This window comes from Salmo salar, chromosome ssa21 (genome assembly GCF_905237065.1).
Source record: "Salmo salar chromosome ssa21, Ssal_v3.1, whole genome shotgun sequence".
Taxonomy (NCBI): Eukaryota; Metazoa; Chordata; class Actinopteri; order Salmoniformes; family Salmonidae; genus Salmo; species Salmo salar.
Window position 1 is genome coordinate 34,769,640 of NC_059462.1, and position 22,836 is coordinate 34,792,475.

General features: G+C 43.7%; 1 protein-coding gene across 7 annotated transcripts in view; it reads right to left on the bottom strand.

Annotated features, from left to right (window-relative positions):
* Positions 1-22,836, bottom strand: part of LOC106582262 (nck-associated protein 1) — a 95,024-nt gene that overhangs the window by 17,461 nt on the left and 54,727 nt on the right. For all 7 annotated transcript variants that reach the window (XM_014165153.2, XM_014165154.2, XM_014165155.2 and 4 more), the window contains 7 exons: positions 20,363-20,495; positions 11,071-11,190; positions 8,531-8,670; positions 7,517-7,648; positions 6,011-6,229; positions 2,992-3,122; positions 2,547-2,644 (listed from right to left, as the gene is read on the bottom strand). In XM_014165153.2, the coding sequence (XP_014020628.1) occupies positions 2,547-2,644; positions 2,992-3,122; positions 6,011-6,229; positions 7,517-7,648; positions 8,531-8,670; positions 11,071-11,190; positions 20,363-20,495 (973 nt within the window). The remainder of the gene's footprint in view (positions 1-2,546; positions 2,645-2,991; positions 3,123-6,010; positions 6,230-7,516; positions 7,649-8,530; positions 8,671-11,070; positions 11,191-20,362; positions 20,496-22,836) is intronic.

Sequence of the window (22,836 nt, forward strand, 5' to 3'; positions counted from 1 at the left end):
AGGACATTTCTAAGTGACCCCAAACTTTTGGACGGCAGTGTATCTATAAGGACTGATTTTGTCCCTCACCATAGTACCTTTTCATCCCAGTTAGACTAAATCTAATCAAAGAGATTTTGCAGCTCTAAAGTGCAACACTAACCAAATAATACGCCACGGAATGCAGAGCTCTACGTATGTACAGTACGTCTATTAGAAGTGATTTTGGTTCTGATGTAGGTTTATCAATAGGCTGGCTCGCTGCTTTCCTAACACTTACCATGAACCCATTTTGTCCCAGTCTAATATACCAAACAAAAATATAAACACAACATGTAAAGTGTTGGTCCCATGTTTAATGATCTGAAATAAAAGATCTCAAAAATGTTCCATACGCACAAAAAAAATATTTATAAAAAGATGTGGTGCACAAATTTGTTTACATCCCTGTTAGTGAGCATTTCTCCTTTGCAAAGATAATCCATCCGCCTGACAGGTGTTGCATATCAATAAGCTAATTAAACAGCATGATCATTACACAGGTGCACCTTGTGCTGGGGACAAAAGGCCACTAAAATGTGCAGTTTTGTCACAAAACACAATGCCACAGATGTGTCTAGTTTTGAGGGAGTGTGCAATTGGCATGCTGACTGCAGGAATGTCCACCAGAGCTGTTTCCAGAGAATGTAATGTTCATTTTTCTACCATAAGCCGCCTCCAATGTCATTTTAGAGAATTTGGCAGTACATTTAAGCAGCGTCACAAGCACAGACCACGTGTAACCATGCCAGCCCAGGACCTCGACATCCGGCTTCTTCACCTGCCACCCAGACAGCTGATGAAACTGTGGGTTTGCACAACCAAAGAATCTCTGCACAAACTGTCAGAAACCATCTCATGGAAGCTCATCTGCGTGCTCGTTGTCCTCACCAGGGTCTTGACCTGACTGCAGTTCGGCGTTGTAAACGACTTCAGTAGGAAAATGCTCACCTTCGATGGCCAGTGGCACGCTGGAGAAGTGTGATCTTCACGGAAGAAACCTGGTTTCAACTTTACCGGGCAGATGGAAGACAGCGTGTATGGTGTCGTGGCGGCAAGTGGTTTGCTGGATGCGGGGAGGTTATTTTATGGGCAGACATAAGCTACGGACAACAAACACAATTGTATTTTAACAATGGCAATTTGAATGCACAAGGGATACCGTGACGTGATCCTGAGGCCCATTGTAGTGCTATTCATCCGCCGCCATCACCTCATGTTTCTGCATTATAACGCACGGCCCCATGTCGCAAGGATCTGTAGACAATTCCTGGAAGCTGAAAATGTCCCCGTTCTTCCATTGCCTGCATACTCACCAGACATGTCACCAATTGAGCATGTTTGGGATGCTCTGGGTTGCTGTGTACGATAGCGTGTTTCAGTTCCCGCCAATATCCAGAAAATGGTAGTCACTCCAGATACTGACTGGTTTTCTGATCCATGCCCCTACCTTTTTTTTAACACATCTGTGACCAACCACCATATTTGTATTCCCAGTCATGTGAAATCCATAGATTAATGGATTTATTTCAATTGACTGATATACTTATATGAACTGTAACTCAGTAAAATCGTTGAACTGGTTGCATATTGAGTTTATATTTTTGTTCAGTGTATGATCTAATCATAAAGATTTTGCTGACCCTACAGAATTCCGTGGTCTTCTTTTTTTTAAATAGAATTCTTATTAGTTACCCAACATTCAGTGAGGGTTGGGAACCTGATCCATCATCAGTCAGCCAGCAGTAAGAGGTTAGCAGTAACCCACACTGCCTCTGCTCTTCTCTGGGAAACACCTCATTAACGAATAATGAAGAAACAACAAAATTGCTCCGCTGTGGGTCTGGTTCTGTTTCCAGGGGGAAAAAAACTGCTTCTGGAAAGAGCCTCTAACCTCTATTGGCTCATACAAGGCAGTATCTAATGGCACCCTATTCCCTATATAGTGCACTTCTTTTGACTAGATCCCATAGGAGACCGCCATAGGGCCTAGGTCAAAAGTAGTACACTATATAGAGCAGGGGTGTCAAACATACAGGTCCAATCCAGCCCGTGGGTGGTTTGAGTAAAACATTTAATAAATAATAATATATATACTTTAAAATTAGTAAAACCAAATCGAAACTGTGTAGAAATGATAGTGGACCTACATTCATACAATTTACTGACTGTCCAGCACACTGGCAATGAAATATTTAAAACATTCAGTGCAGCCCTCCGGACTTCATTGAAGACCGAATGCAGCCCCTGAGGCAAAATGAGTTCGACACCCGTGATATAGGGCATAGGGTCTCCTTTTGGACGCACACTAGGAATTAGAGAAGCGAGAAACCAGGGTCGTGTTCATTAGGCACCAAACGGAACAAAGTGGTCATAAACTGGGATGGGACTATTTGGACCAATAAAAAAAAGATATATTTTTTTGCTATGGTGGAGTGCCCTAATGAACATGACCCAGCCTGCCCTGAGTTAACCCTGGATTACCTCTGGGCTGCGACCTGTAACCCCTGACCTCCATGACCCCTCACCTTGAGCTCGGCCACCTGGGAGGAGATATGCCACATGAGACTCTCACTGAGGAACTTCATCCCATAGGGCCCCAGCAGCTCTGACAGGGACCGCATCTCTGAGAAGAAGATAGGAATAAGATGACTTTATTGTCCAATAAATGTCCAACGGAAATTTGGCATCCTGCTTTAAACCAACACAAGATGTCTTCTTCTGTATACATCGTCTGTATACTTAAGGTGCTTTATCGTCCACAAATGTCGAACATACATGCGTTTTTGTTTTATCCCAACCCTTCCGACATAAGATGGTAATGTTTTGTCAGTGATTCCTTGTGTCATCCAACACTGCTATGGCTATAAAAAGCAATGTTTAAATATGCTAGAAAGTAAATCATCAGACTCACTCTCAGTAACATGAATGTCTAATGGTGTCTAAAAGGACAATATAACTAATGAAGCTTACCTGAGATATCAGAGTATTCCTCTGCATTGAAGGTTAGCTCGTTCTCCGTAGGCAGGTTGACAAAAGCCTTCATGGCTGGGAAGTAAGCAATGTGTCCGTTACTTACTTGGCGCAGTAAGGTCTCCAGATACCTGTAGTACAAAGAGAATGTATGGTGTCTGCGTCATTGAATGGAAGGCATGATCAAGGCTTGGATTCAAACCAATCAATTTCTCAGATGTTCACAGAGATCACGTTCACTGCCTTCCTGAAGACAAACAATGTATACGAAACGCTTCAGTCTGGTTTTAGACCCCATCATAGCACTGAAACTGCACTTGTGAAGGTGGAAAATTACCTTTTAATGGCGTCAGACCGAGGCTCTGCATCTGTCCTCGTGCTCCTAGATCTTAGTGCTGCTTTTGATACCATCAATCTCAACATTCTTTTGGAGAGATTGGAAACCCAAATTGGTCTACACGGACAAGTTCTGGCCTGGTTTAGATCTTATCTGTCGGAAAGATATCAGTTTGTCTCTGTGGATGGTTTGTTCTCTGACAAATCAACTGTAAATTTCGGTGTTCCTCAAGGCTCCGTTTTAGAACCACTATTGTTTTCACTATATATTTTACCTATAGGGGATGTCATTCGGAAACATAATGTTAACTTTCACTGCTATGCGGACGACACACATCTGAACATTTCGATGAAACATGGTGAAACCCCCAAATTCCTCTCCCTGGAAGCCTGTGTTTCAGACATAAGGAAGTGGATGGCGGCAAATGTTCTACTTTTAAACTCGGACAAAACAGAGATGCTAGTTCTAGGTCCCAAGAAACAAAGAGATCTTCTGTTGAATCTGACAATTCATCGTGACGGGTGTACAGTCGTCTCTAAATAAAACTGTGAAGGACCTCGGCGTTACTCTGGACCCTGATCTCTCTTTTGACGAACATATCAAGTCTGTTTCAAGGACAGCTTTTTTCCATCTACGTAACATTGCAAAAATTAGAAACTTTCTGTCCAAAAATGATGCAGATAAATTAATCCATGCTTTTGTCACTTCTAGGTTAGACTTCTGCAATGCTCTACTTCCAGGCTACCCAGATAAAGCAATAAATAAACTTCAGTTAGTGCTAAACACGGCTGCTAGAATCTTGACTAGAACCAAAAAATGTGATCATATTACTCCAGTGCTAGCCTCTCTACACTGTCTTCCTGTTATTAAGGCAAGAGCTGATTTCAAGGTTTTACTGCTAACCTACAAAGAATTACATGGGCTTGCTCCTACATATCTTTCCGATTTGGTCCTGCCGTACATACCTACACGTACGCTACGGTCACAAGACGCAGGCCTCCTTATTGTCCCTAGAATTTCTAAGCAAACAACTGGAGGCAAGGCTTTCTCCTATAGAGCTCCATTTTTATGGAATGGTCTGCCTACCCATGTGAGAGACGCAGACTCGGTCTCGACCTTTAAGTCTTTATTGAAGAGTCATCTCTTCAGTAGGTCCTATGATTGAGTGTTGTCTGGCCCAGGAGTGTGAAGGTGAACGGAAAGGCACTGGAGCAACGAATCGCCCTTGCTGTCTATGCCTGGCCGGTTCCCCTCTCCCCACTGGGATTCTCTGCCTCAAACCCTATTACGGGGCTGAGTCACTGGCTTACTGGTGCTCTTCCATGCTATCCCTAGGAGGGGTGCGTCACTGGAGTGAGTTGAGTCACTGACGTGATCTTCCTGTCTGGGTTGGCCCCCCCTTGGGTTATGCCGTGTGGGAGATCTTCGTGGGCTATACTCAGCATTGTCTCAGGATGGTAAGTTGGTGGTTGGAGGTATCCCTCTAGTGGTGTGGGGGCTGTGCTTTGGCAAAGTGGGTGGGGTTATATCCTGCCTGTTTGGCACTGTCCGGGGGTATCGTCGGACGGGGCCACAGTGTCTCCCGACCCCTCCTGTCTCAGCCACCAGTTTTTATGCTGCAATAGTTTTTGTGTCGGGGGGCTAGGGTCAGTCTGTTATATTCTTGAAATATTTCTCCTTTCTTATCCAGTGTTCTGTGTGAATTTAAGTATGCTCTCTCTAATTCTCTCTTTCTTTCTCTCTCTTGGAGGACCTGAGCCCTAGGTTCATGCCTCAGGACTACCTGGCCTGATGACTCCTTGCTGTCCCCAGTCCACCTGGTCGTGCTTCTGCTCCAGTTTCAGCTGTTCCGCCTGCGGCTATGGAACCCTGACCTGTTCACCGGACGTGCTACCTGTCCCAGACATGCTGTTTTCAACTCTCTAGAGACAGCAGGAGCGGTAGAGATACTCTGAATGATCGGCTATGAAAAGCCAACTGACATTTACTCTTGAGGTGCTGACCTGTTGCACCCTCTACAACCACTGTGATTATTATTATTTGACCGTGCTGGTCATCTATGAACATCTTGGCCATGTTCTGTTATAATCTCCACCCGGCACAGCCAGAAGAGGACTGGCCACCCCTCATAGCCTGGTTCCTCTCTAGGTTTCTTCCTAGGTTCCTGCCTTTCTAGGGAGTTTTTCCTTGCCACTGTGCTTCTACACCTGCATTGCTTTCTGTTTGGGGTTTTAGGTTGGGTTTCTGTACAGCACTTTGTGACATCAGCTGATGTAAGAAAGGCTTCATAAATACATTTGATTGATTGATTGATGGTTCACCGAGGATGTTGGCTCAAGCAGAAATCCCCATTCAAACTCAATCGCAGCGCACAGGACATTTATTTGCGTTTGTTTGAATCAAGGAATCAAATCTGTTATTCACAGACAGGCAGAAAGAGGACATTTATATTGTTTTGTGAATGTATTGCTTGAACCAGTTGGTGTAGAGGCTGGTGATGGTGGGTTTGGGTTAAGGGGGGTTAAAGAGTTAAGGGGGGTTAAGGAGTTAAGGGGGTTAAGGAGTTAAGGGGGTTAAGGAGTTAAGGGGGGTTAAGGAGTTAAGGGGGTTAAGGAGTTAGGGGGTTAAGGAGTTAGGGGGTTAAGGAGTTAGGGGGTTAAGGTTAAGGGCTTAAGGGCTCACCAGTTGGTGTAGAGGCTGGTGATGGTTGGTTCTCCGTGACTGTCCAGATGTTGTGTCTGCTGCAGCAGCACGTTGTTGAACACCCTGGTGATATCTATCTGAACATAGTTCTCTATGCTCTGGAGCACAGTCATGTAAGCCCTGACACTGGTCAGCAGCTCAGATGGTTTGGCTATCTCCTGGGTCGCCTGGTTATACATGGTCATCCCCACGATAGACCTAGAGAAGGAACAAAACAGGATCAATCAGTCAATCAATCAAGCAAAGGCATGATGAACAATTCTTTATATTTCACTGACAGATGCAGAGGGAATTCATCATGTCCAGGAATTTGATATTTGACTGGCAGATCCAACAGTTAAGATTGGAATAATAGGGATCAATCAATCAAATGTACTTATAAAGTCCTATTTACAACAGCAAATGATCCCTGTTACTGTTAGTTACATGGACTCCAGGGAGTTTGGGCGACTCTTCAACAACGTTCAACAATAGCTGTATTGTTTTCCCTAATGCCTAACCTTTCCGTATTTCTACATAGATAACTTGGTGTGGAGTGGGCAGATCTGATCCAACATGGCAGGGTTAAAAAACTATGGCACAATAAGTGGTAAAACACTTTTTCACACCCTGACCGAGCATTAGGAACATTTTGTAAATAACTAGCCACTTTTCCCTTCTGTCTGAAGTGTGCTGGGAACTGGGAACCTAAGAGCAGTAAAACTTTTATCCTGCGCTGATCTGGAGGAGCAGGGCGGAGTGGTAAGTGGCGGTAATGGGGTATGTGTGTGAGCTCTCTCCTCTCTGGGAAGCCTGGACAGTGGAGGGGTTCACGGCACTGTGGAGGGGCCAGCCAACGCACCCACGTGTCACACACACACACACACACACACACACACACACACACACACACACACACACACACACACACACACACACACACACGCCAGCCAAAGCACCAACGTCACAACCCCAACTCCCACAGTGGAAAATACATGTTACTCTCCAGCACAATGTTTATTTAATTGGACCAGTCAGGCCCCATTCTGGATGCATGTCAAAAATCACTCTGACCCCAAAAAACGTTTGTCTGTTGGACCAATAAATCACAGATAAAATCAGAAACCCCGGAGAGGTTTTTTGTTAAACTCTGTCTAGGGATTTTAATTAAAATGAACAAATGGATGACAATGTTCCTTGATTTATAACAATAAACTAAGCCTCCTTCCTTTTGCATGAGATAGTCAATGGATTGGTGTTTGGGGAGGAGAGACAGGTTTCATAACTGACCAGCTAACGTTACAACACAGTGGGAAGCAGTCAGACTACCTGTAGGAATTCACTCATAGCCTCCTGTGAGGATTGGTGTTTTAACAGGAGAGTGGATTCTCTAAGTTTGTGTGTGTGTGTGTGTGTGTGTGTGTGTGTGTGTTCGTGCACATGCGCGATCATACATAAGCGTGTGTGAGCATGAATGTGTGTGTGCAAGCATTTGTGTGCACTCACTTGGTGAAGCGGATCTCCAGGTGTGAGGTGAGGTACTCCCTGGGAGTGAAGGTGTGTTCCCATATCACCATGTTGGGTACGTAGTTGATGGAGAAACACAGCTCGGATAGCGCTGTGTGGAGCTTATCCAGGCTAGGAACACAGACAGTTAGGCAGACATTAAAACCTCATTTTGTTCAGATTAAAGGGGAAATCTGTGACAGAGCAAATGGATTAAGTTCCTCCAGCACCACAGCTAATGTTGTTTTTACACATCACTTTTTTAGCCCAGACCTGAATCTATATTATGCTAGTCCTGGTCATGGTCTGTTTCTATGCCGCTTACTGGAAGCTGAGAATTAAGAGTAGAGTAGTAGAGTTAGGACCAAATTCAAGTGGAATACCCAGAGCAGGGAGGGCAAGTGAGGGCAAGTGGTATTTTTAACACAGAGTGGACGATGAGGTTGCAAAACCATGTCTGCATCCCAAATGGCATCCTATTCCCTATGTAGTGCATTACTTTTGACCAGTGTCCACGGGGCTCTGGTCAAAAGTAGTGCACTTTGTAGAGAATAGGGTGCCATTTGGGACACACACAGACCATGACTTACAAAACCATCCAATAATAGTGCGCTGTTGAAAATATCTGAAAGTGGATAGGTGGTCATGGAGAGGAGGACAGGTAGCCTAGTGGTTAAGAGCGTTGGGCCAGTAACAAAAGGTCGCTGGTTCAAATACCCGAGCAGACTTGGTGAAAAATCTGTCCATGTGCCCTTGAGCAAGTCACTTAACTGTAATTGCTCCTGTAAGTCACGCTGGAAAAAAGTGTCTGCTAAATGACAAAAATGTAAAATGTCTCCATTTCATCTTTCCTCGATTCCTCGAAATTGGAGGAGAATATCCAAAGTTACCTTCCAGTGGATGTTCCCCTCCAACTTGTTTTGAGAAAGAGCAGAGAGGACGAATCGAGCATAGACACATTGGGAAAGAGTCCCTAACCTCACTTAGGGACCCTACAGAGTGTACACTACTTACTTGGTGACCAGCAGCCTGTTCTTCCTCATGCTCTCTACTCCAGGCTTCTCTCTCTCAGGTTCTCCTTTCTTCCCAGTCTGCTTCTTTGACTTCTTGTTCACCGCCTGACTGATGGTTTTGGCACAATGTTTTGGCAGCAGCTGCAACAGGAGCACAGCAGGGACAGGAAAACCCCTTTAACACCCACAGACCAATAAGGAATGAAGTGACAAATGATGTTTCCAAGGCACTTAGTTGGAACGTGCACAATGTAGGTTATATCGTGTTCCATTTACTAGGCTTGCGCAGCATACCATATACCGGTATATACGGTATAGAAATTATTTCTTTGAAGTTTTTCAATAAATGTGAATATTTGTAGCTACTTAAGTAATTACCCGCAGTCAATTTGTGCAATACGTTAGGAGATAAAGCAGATTGCAGACTTCATTTTACCTGTCACATTATTTTAAATGATGAAGCTTACCATAGTTCCCCAGAACAGTTGAGCCAGTAAATAGCACAACAGGAGACAGCAGGAGCTTGTTGAACCCATAGTGTTCTATATCTATCAGAGTCTCTGCTGTGCGGAGCACATGAGCTGATGAACTTACACTTGGATACAATTCACTACTAAATGTTTGCCATCAGATATCTTAATGGCTTTCTGCCAGAAGTCAAAGAGATCTGGATGAGTTCTGTACAGCTGGCATTTTTTCCCTGTGCTTCCTATAGCGTTTTCCCCCCTCCTCCGTTCTTCTCCCATCTGCTCCGTGTACACACTCCGCTCTTCTTTCAGTAAAGCATGCATCACAACTTTCTCCATTTGCACAATTTCTCCAGTCCACTTTCACTTGTAAAATGTCCACACTCACTGAAAATGACATTCAGTAACAACAGGCTATGCTTTTATAACTTTATGAGCTGGATTTGCCGGTCTTTGCAATTAGCTTATGTTTGGTTTCGCACGTTAGCATTTAGCTAACAGCTTCTATATGATTTTGCTATTAGTTCGTGCTAATTCTGTTAGCATTCTGGTAATAGCGGCCCAATGGGCTTTTCTTGCGTTTTTAGCACACCCTTGTGTGTTATCCGGTAATACAGTAAATCCCAGGATGCGAGAAGGATGGTATAGCAATATGAACATCTGGATACTGCACAAGCCTATTTATCTGTACATGACAGAAATAGAATTATGAAAAGTATCTGACTTAAGAGCTACATTGAGTCATCAGTTGACAAATTTAAATGGCTAGTAAATAGGTCCAACATACTAACATACAATAGTTCCAACACACAGATAACAAGGCATGAACTCAATGTACCTTACGGCCTGTTTTCCAGACTCAGATTAGGCCTAAATGACGAGGCTTAACCTGTGTCTGGGAGACCGGCCCTTCTCAGTAACTTTAATAAATGAGATGGCTAGGAATGACACGAGAGCAGACCCAGACCACTCCTACCAAACAGTAAAAAAAAATGTCATGTTAAAATACATTAGACATTTCATAATGACAGAATGCATTTGAAACTTCAAGCAGAGTAAAACTTTTGTATGACTGTGTGTATGGCCTAATGAAATTATTTTATCGACAGGAGTGGGAAAAAAGGTGCTTGTACATTAATAAGCAAAGACAAAGACGGCCTCAACGATACGTAATAAAATAAAGATGGCCTCAACGATACGTAATAAAATAAAGACGGCCTCAACGATACGTAATAAAATAAAGACGGCCTCAACGATACGTAATAAAATAAAGACGGCCTCAACGATACGTAATAAAATAAAGACGGCCTCAACGATACGTAATAAAATAAAGACGGCCTCAACGATACGTAATAAAATAAAGACGGCCTCAACGATACGTAATAAAATAAAGACGGCCTCAACGATACGTAATAAAATAAAGACTGCCTCAACGATACGTAATAAAATAAAGACGGCCTCAACGATACGTAATAAAATAAAGACGGCCTCAACGATACGTAATAAAATAAAGACGGCCTCAACGATACGTAATAAAATAAAGACGGCCTCAACGATACGTAATAAAATAAAGACGGCCTCAACGATACGTAATAAAATAAAGACGGCCTCAACGATACGTAATAAAATAAAGACGGCCTCAACGATACGTAATAAAATAAAGACGGCCTCAACGATACGTAATAAAATAAAGACGGCACTTCAACAAGCCTATTTCACACCATAGCCTGCTGAATTTGTAAGACGACTCGTCTTTCATTTTGATTTTGGCACAAATTAAAATGTGGCACTGACTCGTCCATAGATTGATGTTTCAGCATTGTATCAATTAAGAGTTCAGCCTTCGACTAGCCACGTGCGACATGCACGAGCAGTTACAAGCCTGCTCGAGTTAGCGGCAGACGGACGAGCAATATCCACCATTGTAGTGTGGCTGAAGCCTGATCTGGAAAGTGAAGCTAACTGAAGCTGGCTAGCTTTAGAAAATCCTGAGTAGATCAAGCTTGTATCGTAATATAGCCCTCTGGTCGCTTAGTGTGGACTTTGATTGATCACAATAACAACAGAACCTCACCTGGTCGCTGAGCGTGCATTGCTCGGTGCAGATGTCTGTGATAAGGTTGCGGGCCTGTTTAGCCATCTCATCCAGAAACATGTTGCACAGGGACAAGCTACGGTCGCCTATGTGATGCCTCTGTAGGAAGGAGGGAAAAGGGGAAGAAAATGTTATCCAGGGTAAAGCAGTTTGCACTATAGGAGATTGGATGGTTAGGTGAACGGCTGTTTGTTAGCCTGGTCCCAGATCTAACTCCTTCAGTATTTGTCAATGCCAAACAGATCTAGGACCAGACTAGCTGTTTGTGAATAGCAAAAAGTTCTAGGTAGGTAGAGAGGTCTGAGTGAACCTGTCATTCATAGGTATCCAACCCTTAACAGTACACACTGACTGAACAGCACACACTGCCATGCTCTAAAACTGGTCACACAGTCTCCACAAACAACTCTGGTCAAACAGAATAGCTCACAGAATAGGGCTGCGGGCAGCTGAGCGGAAACGGGGGAAAACTAAACTTCCGGAGGACCTATCATGCTTCCACTCCCTCCTCTCTACCTTCTCTTCCTCTGTGTCCGTGCTAAAGCTGCTTTCTATCACTCTAAATTTCAAGCTTCTGCCTTTAACCCCAGGAAACTGTTTTCCACCTTCTCTTCCCCCCTTAATCCTCCCCCCTCCTCCTTCCTCACGGATTACTTTGCCAACCACTTTGAAAAGAAGATCGACAATATCCACTCATCATTCACTCAGCCTACGGAGTCCACTGGTCCAACTCTCACAGAACTACCCGCCGCCGTGACCTCCTTCTCCCCTCTCTCTCCAGATTAAATCCTGCAACTAGTAATGTCCAGCCACCTGACAACCTGCTCGCTCGACCCCATCCCCTTCTCCAGAACATCTCTGGAGACCTTCTCCCATTCCTCATCAAGATGGCCAATGTTGCTCCCCTCCTCAAGAAACCAACTCTTGACCCCTCTGATGTCAAAAACTACAGACCAGTACCCCTTCTTTCCTCTCTTTCCAAAACCCTGAGCGTGCTTTTGTGAGTGAAATGTTATGTTTGTGTATCAAATCAGTGCTTAGAGCATTGGGCCAGTAACCAAAAGGTTGCTGGATCGAATCCCCGAGCTGACAAGGTAAAAATCTGCAGTTCTGTCCCTGAGCAAGGCAGTTAACCCACTGTTCCCCGGGCGCTGAAGACGTGGATGTCGATTATGGCAGCCCACCCCGCACCTCTCTGATTCAGAGTGGTTGGGTTAAATGTGGAAGACATATTTCATTTGAATGCATTCAGTTGTACAACTGACTAGGTATCCCCCTTTCCCTTTCCCCAAATCAATGCTACTTTTCTAATAACCAATTAGATAGGTTCATGCAGGTGACTGACTGATTGTGTATGGAGGAATCCTCACTATCACTGATAAGCAACTTGGCAGTACACTCAAAATGTTGCTATGGGAACAACCGAGGTATCTCAGTTTCAAGGTCTCAACTTGGAGAGAGAAATCCCCGTGAGGTATGGGTCAGCCACATGTGCGAACCACCGGTAATGATTCATTAATTATGCTAAATCATGCAAATATAACTTGTCTGTGTACAGTATAGCTGTATATAAGACAACTGCTGGGACTGCCCCAAGGGAGCTTCTGATAGACCTGTACGGTGTGCAGAGTTCGTTGTAACCTGTTGTAAGCTTGCTGATAAAAGAGTGATTCATTTAAGCTGGACCAGGTGTCCCTGGTGTTGAATTTCCACCACACTTTCTATGACCAACTCTCTCGTTATCTCTCTCAGAACGATCTTCTTGACCCTAACCAGTCAGGCTTCAAGACGGCTCACTCAACCGAGACCTCTCTCCTCTGTGTCACGGACGCTCTCCGCTCTGCCACAGCTAACCCTCTCTCCTCATCCTCCTAGATATATATCCACTGCCTTCAACACTGTCAACCATCAGGTCGTCCTCTCCACCCTCTTAAGGCTGGGCGTTTCAGGCTCTGCACACTTTTGCATTGCGTCCTACCAGGCAGGTTGCTCAGACCAGGTGACATGGAGAGGAGTCTGCATCATATGCTCTCAATACTGGTGTCCCGTGGTTCAGTTCTAGGCCCCGTCCTCTTTTGTCAACACACAAAGTCACCCGGCTCCATCAAATCCTCACATGATCGCTCCCATCATTGCTATGTGGATGACACTCCCAGGTGGCAACATGTCTGCCAGGCACGCAGAGATACATCTCAGCTTGGATGTCAGCCCAAGACGGAGCTGCTCTTCCTCCCAGATAAGACCTGCCCGCTCTAAGACCTCTCCATCACAGTGGGCAACTGTGTCCCCCTCCCAGAGTGCAAAGAACCTTGGCATGACCATGGACAACACCCTGTCATTCTCTGCAAACATCAAAGAAGTGACTCGCTCCTGCAGGTTCATGCTCTAGTCGACAACATCCGTAGAGGTCCCCTGTTGCTCAGTTGGTAGAGCATGGCGCTTGCAATGCCAAGATAGTGGGTTCGATTCCCGGGACCACCCATACATAGAAAATGCATGCATGACTAAGTCGCTTTGGATAAAAGTCTCTGCTAAATGGCATATATTACACTGAGTGTACAAAACATTAAGAACACCTTCCTAATATTGAGCGGCACCCACTTTTTCCTTCAGGACAGCCTCAAATCGTCGGGACGTGGATTCTATTAGGTGTCGAAAGCATTCCACAGGCATGCTGGCCCATGTTGACTCCAAAGCTTCCCACAGTTGTGTCAAGTTGGCTGGATGTCCTTTGGGTGGTGAATCATGTTGAGCGTGAAAAACCCAGCAGCATTGCAGTTCTTGACACAAACCGGTGCACCTGGCCCCAATTACCATACCCCATTCAAAAAGGCACTTAAATATTTTGTCTTGCCCATTCACCCTCAAATGGCACACATACACAATCCATGACTCAATTGTCTCAAGGCTTAAAAATCCTTTAACTGGTCTCCTCCCCTTCATCTACACTTATTGAAGTGGATTTAACAAGTGACATCAATAAGGGATCATAGTTTTCACCTAGATTCACCTGGTCAGTCAATGTCATGGAAAGAGCAGATGTTCCTAATGTTTTGTATACTCAGTTGATTATTATAATAGAGTACGACCCTTCCTCACACAGGAAGCAGCAAAGATCCTAATCCAGGCTCTGGTCATCTCCAGTCTAGACTACTGCAACTCTCTGTTGGCTGGGCTCCCTGCTTGTGCCACCAAACCCCTGCAACTTATCCAGAATGCCGCAGCCCACTTGGTGTTCAACTTTCCCAAGTTCTCCAATGTCACCCCGCTCCTCCACACACGCCACTGGCTTCCAGTCGAGGCTCCATGGTGCTTGCCTGCGGAGCAGCAAGGGGAACTGACCCTCCCTATCTTCAGGCTATGCTGAACTGAAACCCTACACCCCAACCTGAGCACTCTGTTCTGCCACCTCTGGTCTCTTGGCCATCCCACCCCTACAGGTCAGCTCAGTCCAGTGTTCATTTTGGATTTAGTCGAGTCTTAGTCATTTTGACAAAAATATAATTAAGTCTTAATCATTATTCAAATGACGAAAATGTGACTGAGTCTAGTTATTGTCAAAATGACAAAAGCAGCAGCGAATTTTAGTAAACTAAATGCCCTTTTATTTTAGTCACATCACATTTGTATTGTCTCAAACTATAGTAAACTAAATCACTGACTTCCATGTGCACAAACACACAGCCTTTTACTACCAACGTATTGTTCTGCATAACATCATTCTCTTCCCAACAGCACAAACACACCGTACATAGCCTTTTACTACCAACGTATTGTTCTGCATAACATCATTCTCTTCCCAACAGCAGAAATATGACAGACATATACAGTGCTGTGAAAAAGTATTTGCCTCCTTTCTGATTTTCTCTATTTTTGATATTGAACATTAACAGATCAACCAAAACCTAATATTAGATAAAGAGTTTAGAAATAACAAAAAAATATATAGTTATTTTATTTATTTAAAAAAGTTGTGCAACACCCAATTCCCCTGTGTGAAAAAGTAATTGCCCTCTTACACTCAATAACTGGTTGTGCCACATTTGACTGATACCAAATGCTTCCTGTAGTTGTTGATCAGTCTCTCACGTCGCTGTGGAGAAATGTTGGCCCACTCTTGCTTTAACTCAGAACTGCTTCTGATACAGAGCAGAATTCATGGTTCCTTCTATTAAGGCAAGTTGTCCAGGTCCTGAGGCAGCAAAGCATCCCCAAACCATCACACTACCACCACCATGCTTCACCGTTGGTTGAAGATCTGATAACATTCGGTATCAAAAATAGAGAAAATCAGTAAGCGGGCAAATACTTTTTCATGGCACTGGTATTAGAATATATAACAATTATCTGGCCATGTAAATGACTATTTCAGCCTACATTGACATTACATACAAAACAAACAGACACACTCAAGCACAGACAGAGAGACAGAGGAGAGAGAGAGAGAGGCACAATCACCAGATGGTGCAGTAAAGTATTGGCGAAGTAGTATGGGTTACACCTCCCTCACTCATCCCCTCATTGACATTGTTATCATCATTTCACAGACGCCGCAGCCACATTGATGCCTAAAAGTATAATGGGAGCTAATGACTGTCTCAACCAATGATATAGTTGAGTCACTAAACTAAAAGTCTTGAGTCCCAGTGCTCGAGTCTGAGTCTCTGGGTCCACATTAACTCAAAATAAAGATATTTACCCAGTCAGATATAGTGTAGTGGCAAGAGGAATTTAGTCAATCTATTGTTTGCTCTCCCTTTTATGTGCCACCAAATGTTTGCATATAGACTACTGGTAATGTTACCAGGGCCACGTTCAGTTGAAAAATGTTCTCGAATGTTGAAGATAGAAATACCATGAATAGAGCCAACGTTATTCCTTACTCAACATGTCAGAGGCAGGTTTGTTCTACATAGCATATTTCTATCTGAACATTCTAAACGTTGCGTCCTGCTGAACGCGCCCCAGGTTGTTAGCTATAGCTAGCTAATAAGGTAACTTGACTGAACAAATTGTAGGCTAAACAAATAGTTAATAGTCCGGTCCACAAGTAGCTAGGATTTAAAACAGCCCGCAATATGATTTATGGATGTAAAATGCAGCCCACCAATGCATGATAGAAAAAAAAAGTAGTGGCGGTATTATGGGTCATGTCTTTTGAACGGTAACCTAAGGGCTATTTTCTCTGAATAAAAGAGCGGGAATTGTCTACTTTGGCTACAGAACCTGTATATGAAATGCAGCGGGAAAAGTGGGAGGGTTGAACGAGACTACATTTACTGTTTGGACATGGACGGCAGAAAAAGCGCTTAGGCAGTCCGCCCAATACTTTTTTTAATGCAGAAAAAACCCTGCCAATGGTGGAACCATCTTCCCCCTGAAGCTAGAACCCGCCCGATTCCCTGCCCATCTTCCAAAAACATCTGAAACCCTACCTCTTCAAAGAGTATCTTAAATGAATCCCATGGCAGTTTGCTCTTTAAACCATTCAGTTTGGTCTTTTTGAAAGTCATAGAGGGTGGGGGAGTTATTTGTTCCCCCAGGCATGGAAGACATGAACAAAGGTTGAAATTTAAAGCTGTGAGTGACAGGTCTCATTTCTCCCTCAGGCCACTGCTAACCGGCAGACGTCAGACTCTATATTAATACTGTGTGTGTGCTCCTTACACAACATACTTCAATTATTATCTAGTCACTCAACATTTTCTGAGAAGAGTTCACATGGAATAGCTTTCTTTCTAACAATTGTTGCATTTTAATTTCTGTTGAAATGATTATGGCCTAAAAAGGTTAAAATGCTGAGGATTTTTTTAAATAAATAAATCGGATGTAAAATGACGTTTAGCTGCCAAAAGAAGAAGACAAAAAAATCGAATTAGATGCCTGAGACTGACCTTTCGCTGAAGTTCTGTGACCTTGGTTGCGTCCCAAATGGCATCCTATTCCTTATGTAGTGCACTACTTTTGACCAGGGAACAAAGTAGGGAATAGGGTGCCATTTGAGATGTATGAGCCCCAGAGGTGGGGACCAAGTCACTATTATTTGAGTCACAAGGTCCAAGTCTCAAGTCGAGTCCCCAGTAGATCCAGTCGAGTCTGGAGTCAAGTCCAAGTCGTGCATTCTAAGAGCAAGTCAAGTTGAGTCAAGTCACATGTTTTTTAAAGTCAAGTCAAGTAAAAAAATGTATACAGGCAACGACTTGTTCAACTAAAAATGTGTCTATTTATGGAGGCTACCAGACAGCCCTTTATTTTGTCTACAACACACTGATTATGTAATAATACATTAACAACCAATTCCAAACAAGACTCACAAGTACATTTTGACATAGCAAAACACCAGTAGGCCTATGTTAGTAATTCTTGCTTGATGCCCCATTGCTGGTGAGCTTGCAAAGTAAACGGTTCAAATTCTTGATCACCAAATCACTTGATTTTCAGAGCCGCATATTTTATTTTATTTTTTATTTGACCTTTATTTAAATAGGCATATGAGACTATTTGATATTCATTTATGTCAATCATCTCTCCCTACAATTTGACGTTTGTGCTGCAAACGATCCTATAGCTGTACAGAAAATCAGCAATCTGTTCACTCCGCAAATGTAGCCTGTCATTACAGCCAGAAACGGTGATGCATTTTCAAAACACAAGATACAGAAATAAACTGCGTTTTACATTTGGAGCTGAAAGTCATTCATGTTAGCAGTCAATATCAACTAGGGATATTATGACACTCACTTCTCTGGAGGTCAGAGCAAGCAGGATCATAGGTCTAACTGTATGCAGCAGAGGTTGCAGGATCATAGCTCTAACTGTATGCAGCAGAGGTTGCAGGATCATAGGTCTAACTGTATGCAGCAGAGGTTGCAGGATCATAGGTCTAACTGTATGCAGCAGAGGTTGCAGGATCATAGGTCTAACTGTATGCAGCAGAGGTTGCAGGATCATAGGTCTAACTGTGTGCAGCAGAGGTTGCAGGATCATAGGTCTGTGTGCAGCAGAGGTTGCAGGATCATAGGTCTGTGTGCAGCAGAGGTTGCTGGATCAGATGGAAAGCATGATCTGTCTGTAGCCTTTTTCTTACTCACAAATATTGTCATTAATTCTCCAGAATGTAACATCTTCATCAGGTAAGTACTGAAGGTAGTGTGATGTTACAGCTATCTTTAGACATATAGCCAGTACCAAAACTGAGGTATACAATTATAAACCACCCAAACTAGGCCTATCTGAAATTTGAAAATGATCAATGAAATCACCAGCTTGTTGTGGCAAAGATATGTCCGTAGCAGATTGCTAAACGGTACTTTATATGGATAATATTAATGTAGGTATGCTACTCTCTTTTTGCCAGGCAAAACTGGAGAACATCAAACAAGCTCTTTCTGGTCACTAATCTGAATATGTGCGTCTGCCTTTGCGCGCCAATGCTGGTGACTGGTCAACCGTTAAGACACACAACTTTTTGGTTCTGAAGCACAGATTAGAAGTTTTTGAAACAAGAATTTGGTCCAATGCCGTAGGCTAACGTTAGGTGACCAGATCGAATAAGCAAAGGTATAAATATAAACAGTATGTATGTGGCCTATTAAAAATATGTATGAGAAATATATATTTTTCCCATTCAGTTCCACACTCACAAGCCCCCAAAACCTTCTCACTGTGCTAGCTCAGCCGACCTGTGTTGATTGACAGTTTGCTGGTTCAATCAGAGGGAAGAGTGTGCGTTTCACTAGCCAATCAGTTTTTTTGCAATTGCGATACTGTCTCTGGCTGCATGTAGAGCAATCCACGGAGACTCTGTGCCACAAAATGAGTGACAAGACGTTACAAAACCTGCCCAGATCATTTTAAGTAATCATTCTCAAGTCAAAGTCGAGTCCCGAGTCTTGAGGCTCGAAGTCCAAGTCATGTCAAGTTATTTTATATCAAGCAGAGTCTCAAGTCATCAAAGTTGTGACTCGAGTCAGACTCACATCTCTGATAAGCCCTGGTCAAAAATAGAACAGGGTGCCATTTGGGACACAGACCTTTTACTGTTAATACAAACCACTGTAAAAAGTTCCGTGCAAGATGGAAATATTCTTGGAAACATTTAATGCTTTTCCAACATAAATAAAGTTTGCAGCTGCCCAAAGCTATGAGGAGTGGACATAGGAAGAGGAACATTTTGAAAACACGCTGAGAGAGGGAGTTTTGTGAAATCCAAGCCTATGGCTCTATAAATCTATTTTATTTCCCTAAGTGCACTCAGACAGCTCCTAAGCAAAAGGCCCTCCTTTGACCACTCTGCTCGGCCACATGAGAACGCCCATTGTGCCACTTCTTTTGGTACTGTTTGTCAACCAATTAGGAGCGAAAATATGCCTTATTTACCAAACTAAATGGATATTGGGCTCCATGTTTGGCAGGAACAAACATGAATGTGCCTGGCGTATTTCAGCAGAGAGGGAAACAGAAATCTGTTGTGGAGGCTGTGTGAGCGGAGGGCTTTCACATCCCCCTGGGAGTAGCTAGTAGCTGCACCAGTGTATGGTTCAACTACAGATTTAATAAATCATGCTTTTCAGCCCTCTACTTCTCAGTACACATCCGGGTACATGGACCACAGCGCTGGACGCTTCGTTACACAACATTCCACAACCCCAGAAAATTTGCAGTTACTTTCCTGATTCTCTGTATGACTCCATCCTGCTGCTGCGGAAGGAGACAGAGGCTGGGTCCCAAATGGCACACTATTCTCTATTAGTGCGCTACCTTTGACCAGGCAAAAGTTGTGGCCAAAAGTATTGCACTAATAGGGAATAGCGTGCCATTTGGGATGCAGCCGTGGGCCCTAGCAGCACTGAGACAGAGCTGAAGGAGACTTTCCCAGCCTGTGTGAGACATCCTGTGAAATGGCCTGTTTCTCTGAGACTAGCAGTCCCCCCTAAGAGCTACAAAACTAATGAGAGAGATGAGTCCAAATGGAATAGGCTGCTACTGCACCAATATATTTTACTTAAGATTCCAATTCTTGGAAAGACATCTAAAAAAACATACAAAAACATTCATCTTTACATGTCAGGGGCCATTACATGTATTTTATGTATTCATTTATTTAACTTAAAAACATATTTTGCAAGGGCGACCTGATCAATTGAATATGTTGTGTTGAAAATACATTTCTTTAATAAATGACTATCGCAGAGTGACCGGCCAGACCTTAGTGATGCTTACTGTGATGTTTTGTGACAGTGGTAACATCGTATCTCAATGGGACACTCACCTCCTCAGGACAGAGCTCATGGGTGCAGCTCATGAAGTGGGTACAGAGCAGAGGGAAGGAGATGGAGTGACGAGACTGGGATGGCAGCTCCAAACACTGCTGGAACATCTTCTCAAATGCACGACTGTAAAAGCTATCAGAAGGGAGAAGGACAGAGAGAGAGAGGGAAAGAGGAGGAGAGGGAGCGAGAGAGAGAGGGAGAGAGGGAAAGAGGAGAAGAGAGAGAGAGGGAAAGAGGAGGAGAGGGAGCGAGAGAGAGAGGGAAAGAGGAGAAGAGAGAGAGGGAAAGAGGAAGAGAGAGGGAGAAAGAGGACGAGAGAGAGAGAAGAGAGGAGGAATAGAACGAGCATGAGCTGCAAACTTCAAACATCCATCTGGTACAATCATATTTAAATCTGTCCAACCCTCTCCTCTCCTGTGCTGTCTCCACCGAACATAAAGAAAAATAACATAACAAAACCTCTAACAGACAGTTACCATGGGGTTTTAGAGGATGAGTGATGGCTATATAGCCTATTAGCTTTTACTATGTTTTCCTTGTAAACGACTTTAACTGAATATGGAGGTAGATGTAAATGTAGCCTCCAGAGGTAAACCTCCCACTTGCACACTGCAACTTTGATCCAATCTATTTCTATTGATGTCGCGTCTTCTGTTTTTACTTTTATATGTACATTTCATGTGTTTTTATTAGTATTTTACTTTTCAATTAAATTGCCCAGCAATGGCTCTAAATAAATCTGAATTCATTATTTTAGGAGATATGAAGCGGGGCATGCTTACATCTGTATCGGACTCTTTTAAAGAACTGTGTGACTCTGAATCTCGCACAATTAATGAATGCACCTACAAGATCAAATCCCAGAGCACCTAACAAACCAACGCTATTGGACATTCTTCTAACGAATACCCCTCACAAATACACATGGACTGGGATATTCTGTAATGATGTCAGTGATCACTGTGCAATAGCTTGTGTTAGAAATACAAAAATGACCAAAGCCAAACCCCGTTCTATTTTTAAGACATTTTAGACAGTTTGATAAACAAGCGTTTACATGATCTGATTCCCAATGTTGACACCGCCTGGGAATATTTTTATATGACATTTTTGTCCATTTGTAATCAGCATGCCCCTGTGAAGAAATGTAGAATCAGTGGAAGGGACCATCCCTGGTTTTCTGATAACTTGGCAGAATTCATTTGAAATAGAAATGTCTCTTGGGCTCAAGATAGACATACAAATCAAATCAAATTTTATTAGTCACATGCGCCGAATACAACAGGTAATACAACAGGTAATACAACAGGCATTTTACCTTACAGTAAAATGCTTACATACGAGCCCCTAACCGACAGTGCAGTTTCAAAAAATACGGATAACAATGAGAAAAGTAACAAGTAATTAAAGAGGAGCAATAAAAAAATAATAATATATACAGGGGGGTGCCGGTACAGAGTCAATGTGCGGGGGCACCAGTTATTTGAGGGAGTATGTACATGTAGGTAGAGTTAGTCACTTTAATTATGCATAGATGACAAGAGAGAGTGGCAGTGGTGGAGAGGGGAGGGGGCAATGTGAATAGTCTGGGTAGCCATTTGACTAGATATCATAAGGTGAATGCACCAATTTGTAAGTCGCTCTGGATAAGAGCGTCTGCTAAATGACGTAAATGTAAATGTAGATGTTCAGGAGTCTTATGGCTTGGGGGTAGAAGCTGTTTAGAAGTCTTTTGGACCTAGACCTGGTGCTCAGGTATCGCTTGCCGTGTGGTAGCAGAGAGAACAGTCTATGACTAGGGTGGCTGGAGTCTGACAATTTTTAGGGCCTTCCTCTGACACCGCCTGGTATAGAGGTTCTGGATGGCAGGAAGCTTGGACCCAGTGATGTACTGGGCCGTACGCACTACCCTCTGTAGTCCCTTGCGGTCAGAGGCCGAGCAATTGCCATACCAGGCAGTGATGCAACCAATCAGGATGCTCTCGATGGCGCAGCTGTAGAACCTTTTGAGGTTCTGAGGATCCATGCCAAATCTTTTCAGTCTCCTGAGGGGGAATAGGTTTTGTCATGCCCGCTTCAGGACTGTCAAGTTGTGCTTGGACCATGTTAGTTTGTTGGTGATGTGGACACCAAGGAACTTGAAGCTCTCAACCTGCTCCACTGCAGCCCCGTCGATGAGAACGGGGGCGTGCTCGGTCCTCTTTTTCCTGTAGTCCACAATCATTTCCTTTGTCTTGATCACGTTGAGGGAGAGGTTGTTGTCCTGGCACCACACTGCCAGGTTTCTGACCTCCCTACAGGCTGTCTCGTTGTTGATGGTGATCAGGCCTACCACTGTTGGGTCATCGGCAAATTTAATGATGGTGTTGGAGTCGTGCCTGGCCGCGCAGTCATGAGTTAACAGGGAGCACAGGAGGGGGCTGAGCACGCACCCCTGAGGGGACCCTGTATTGAGGATCAGTGTTGGCAGACG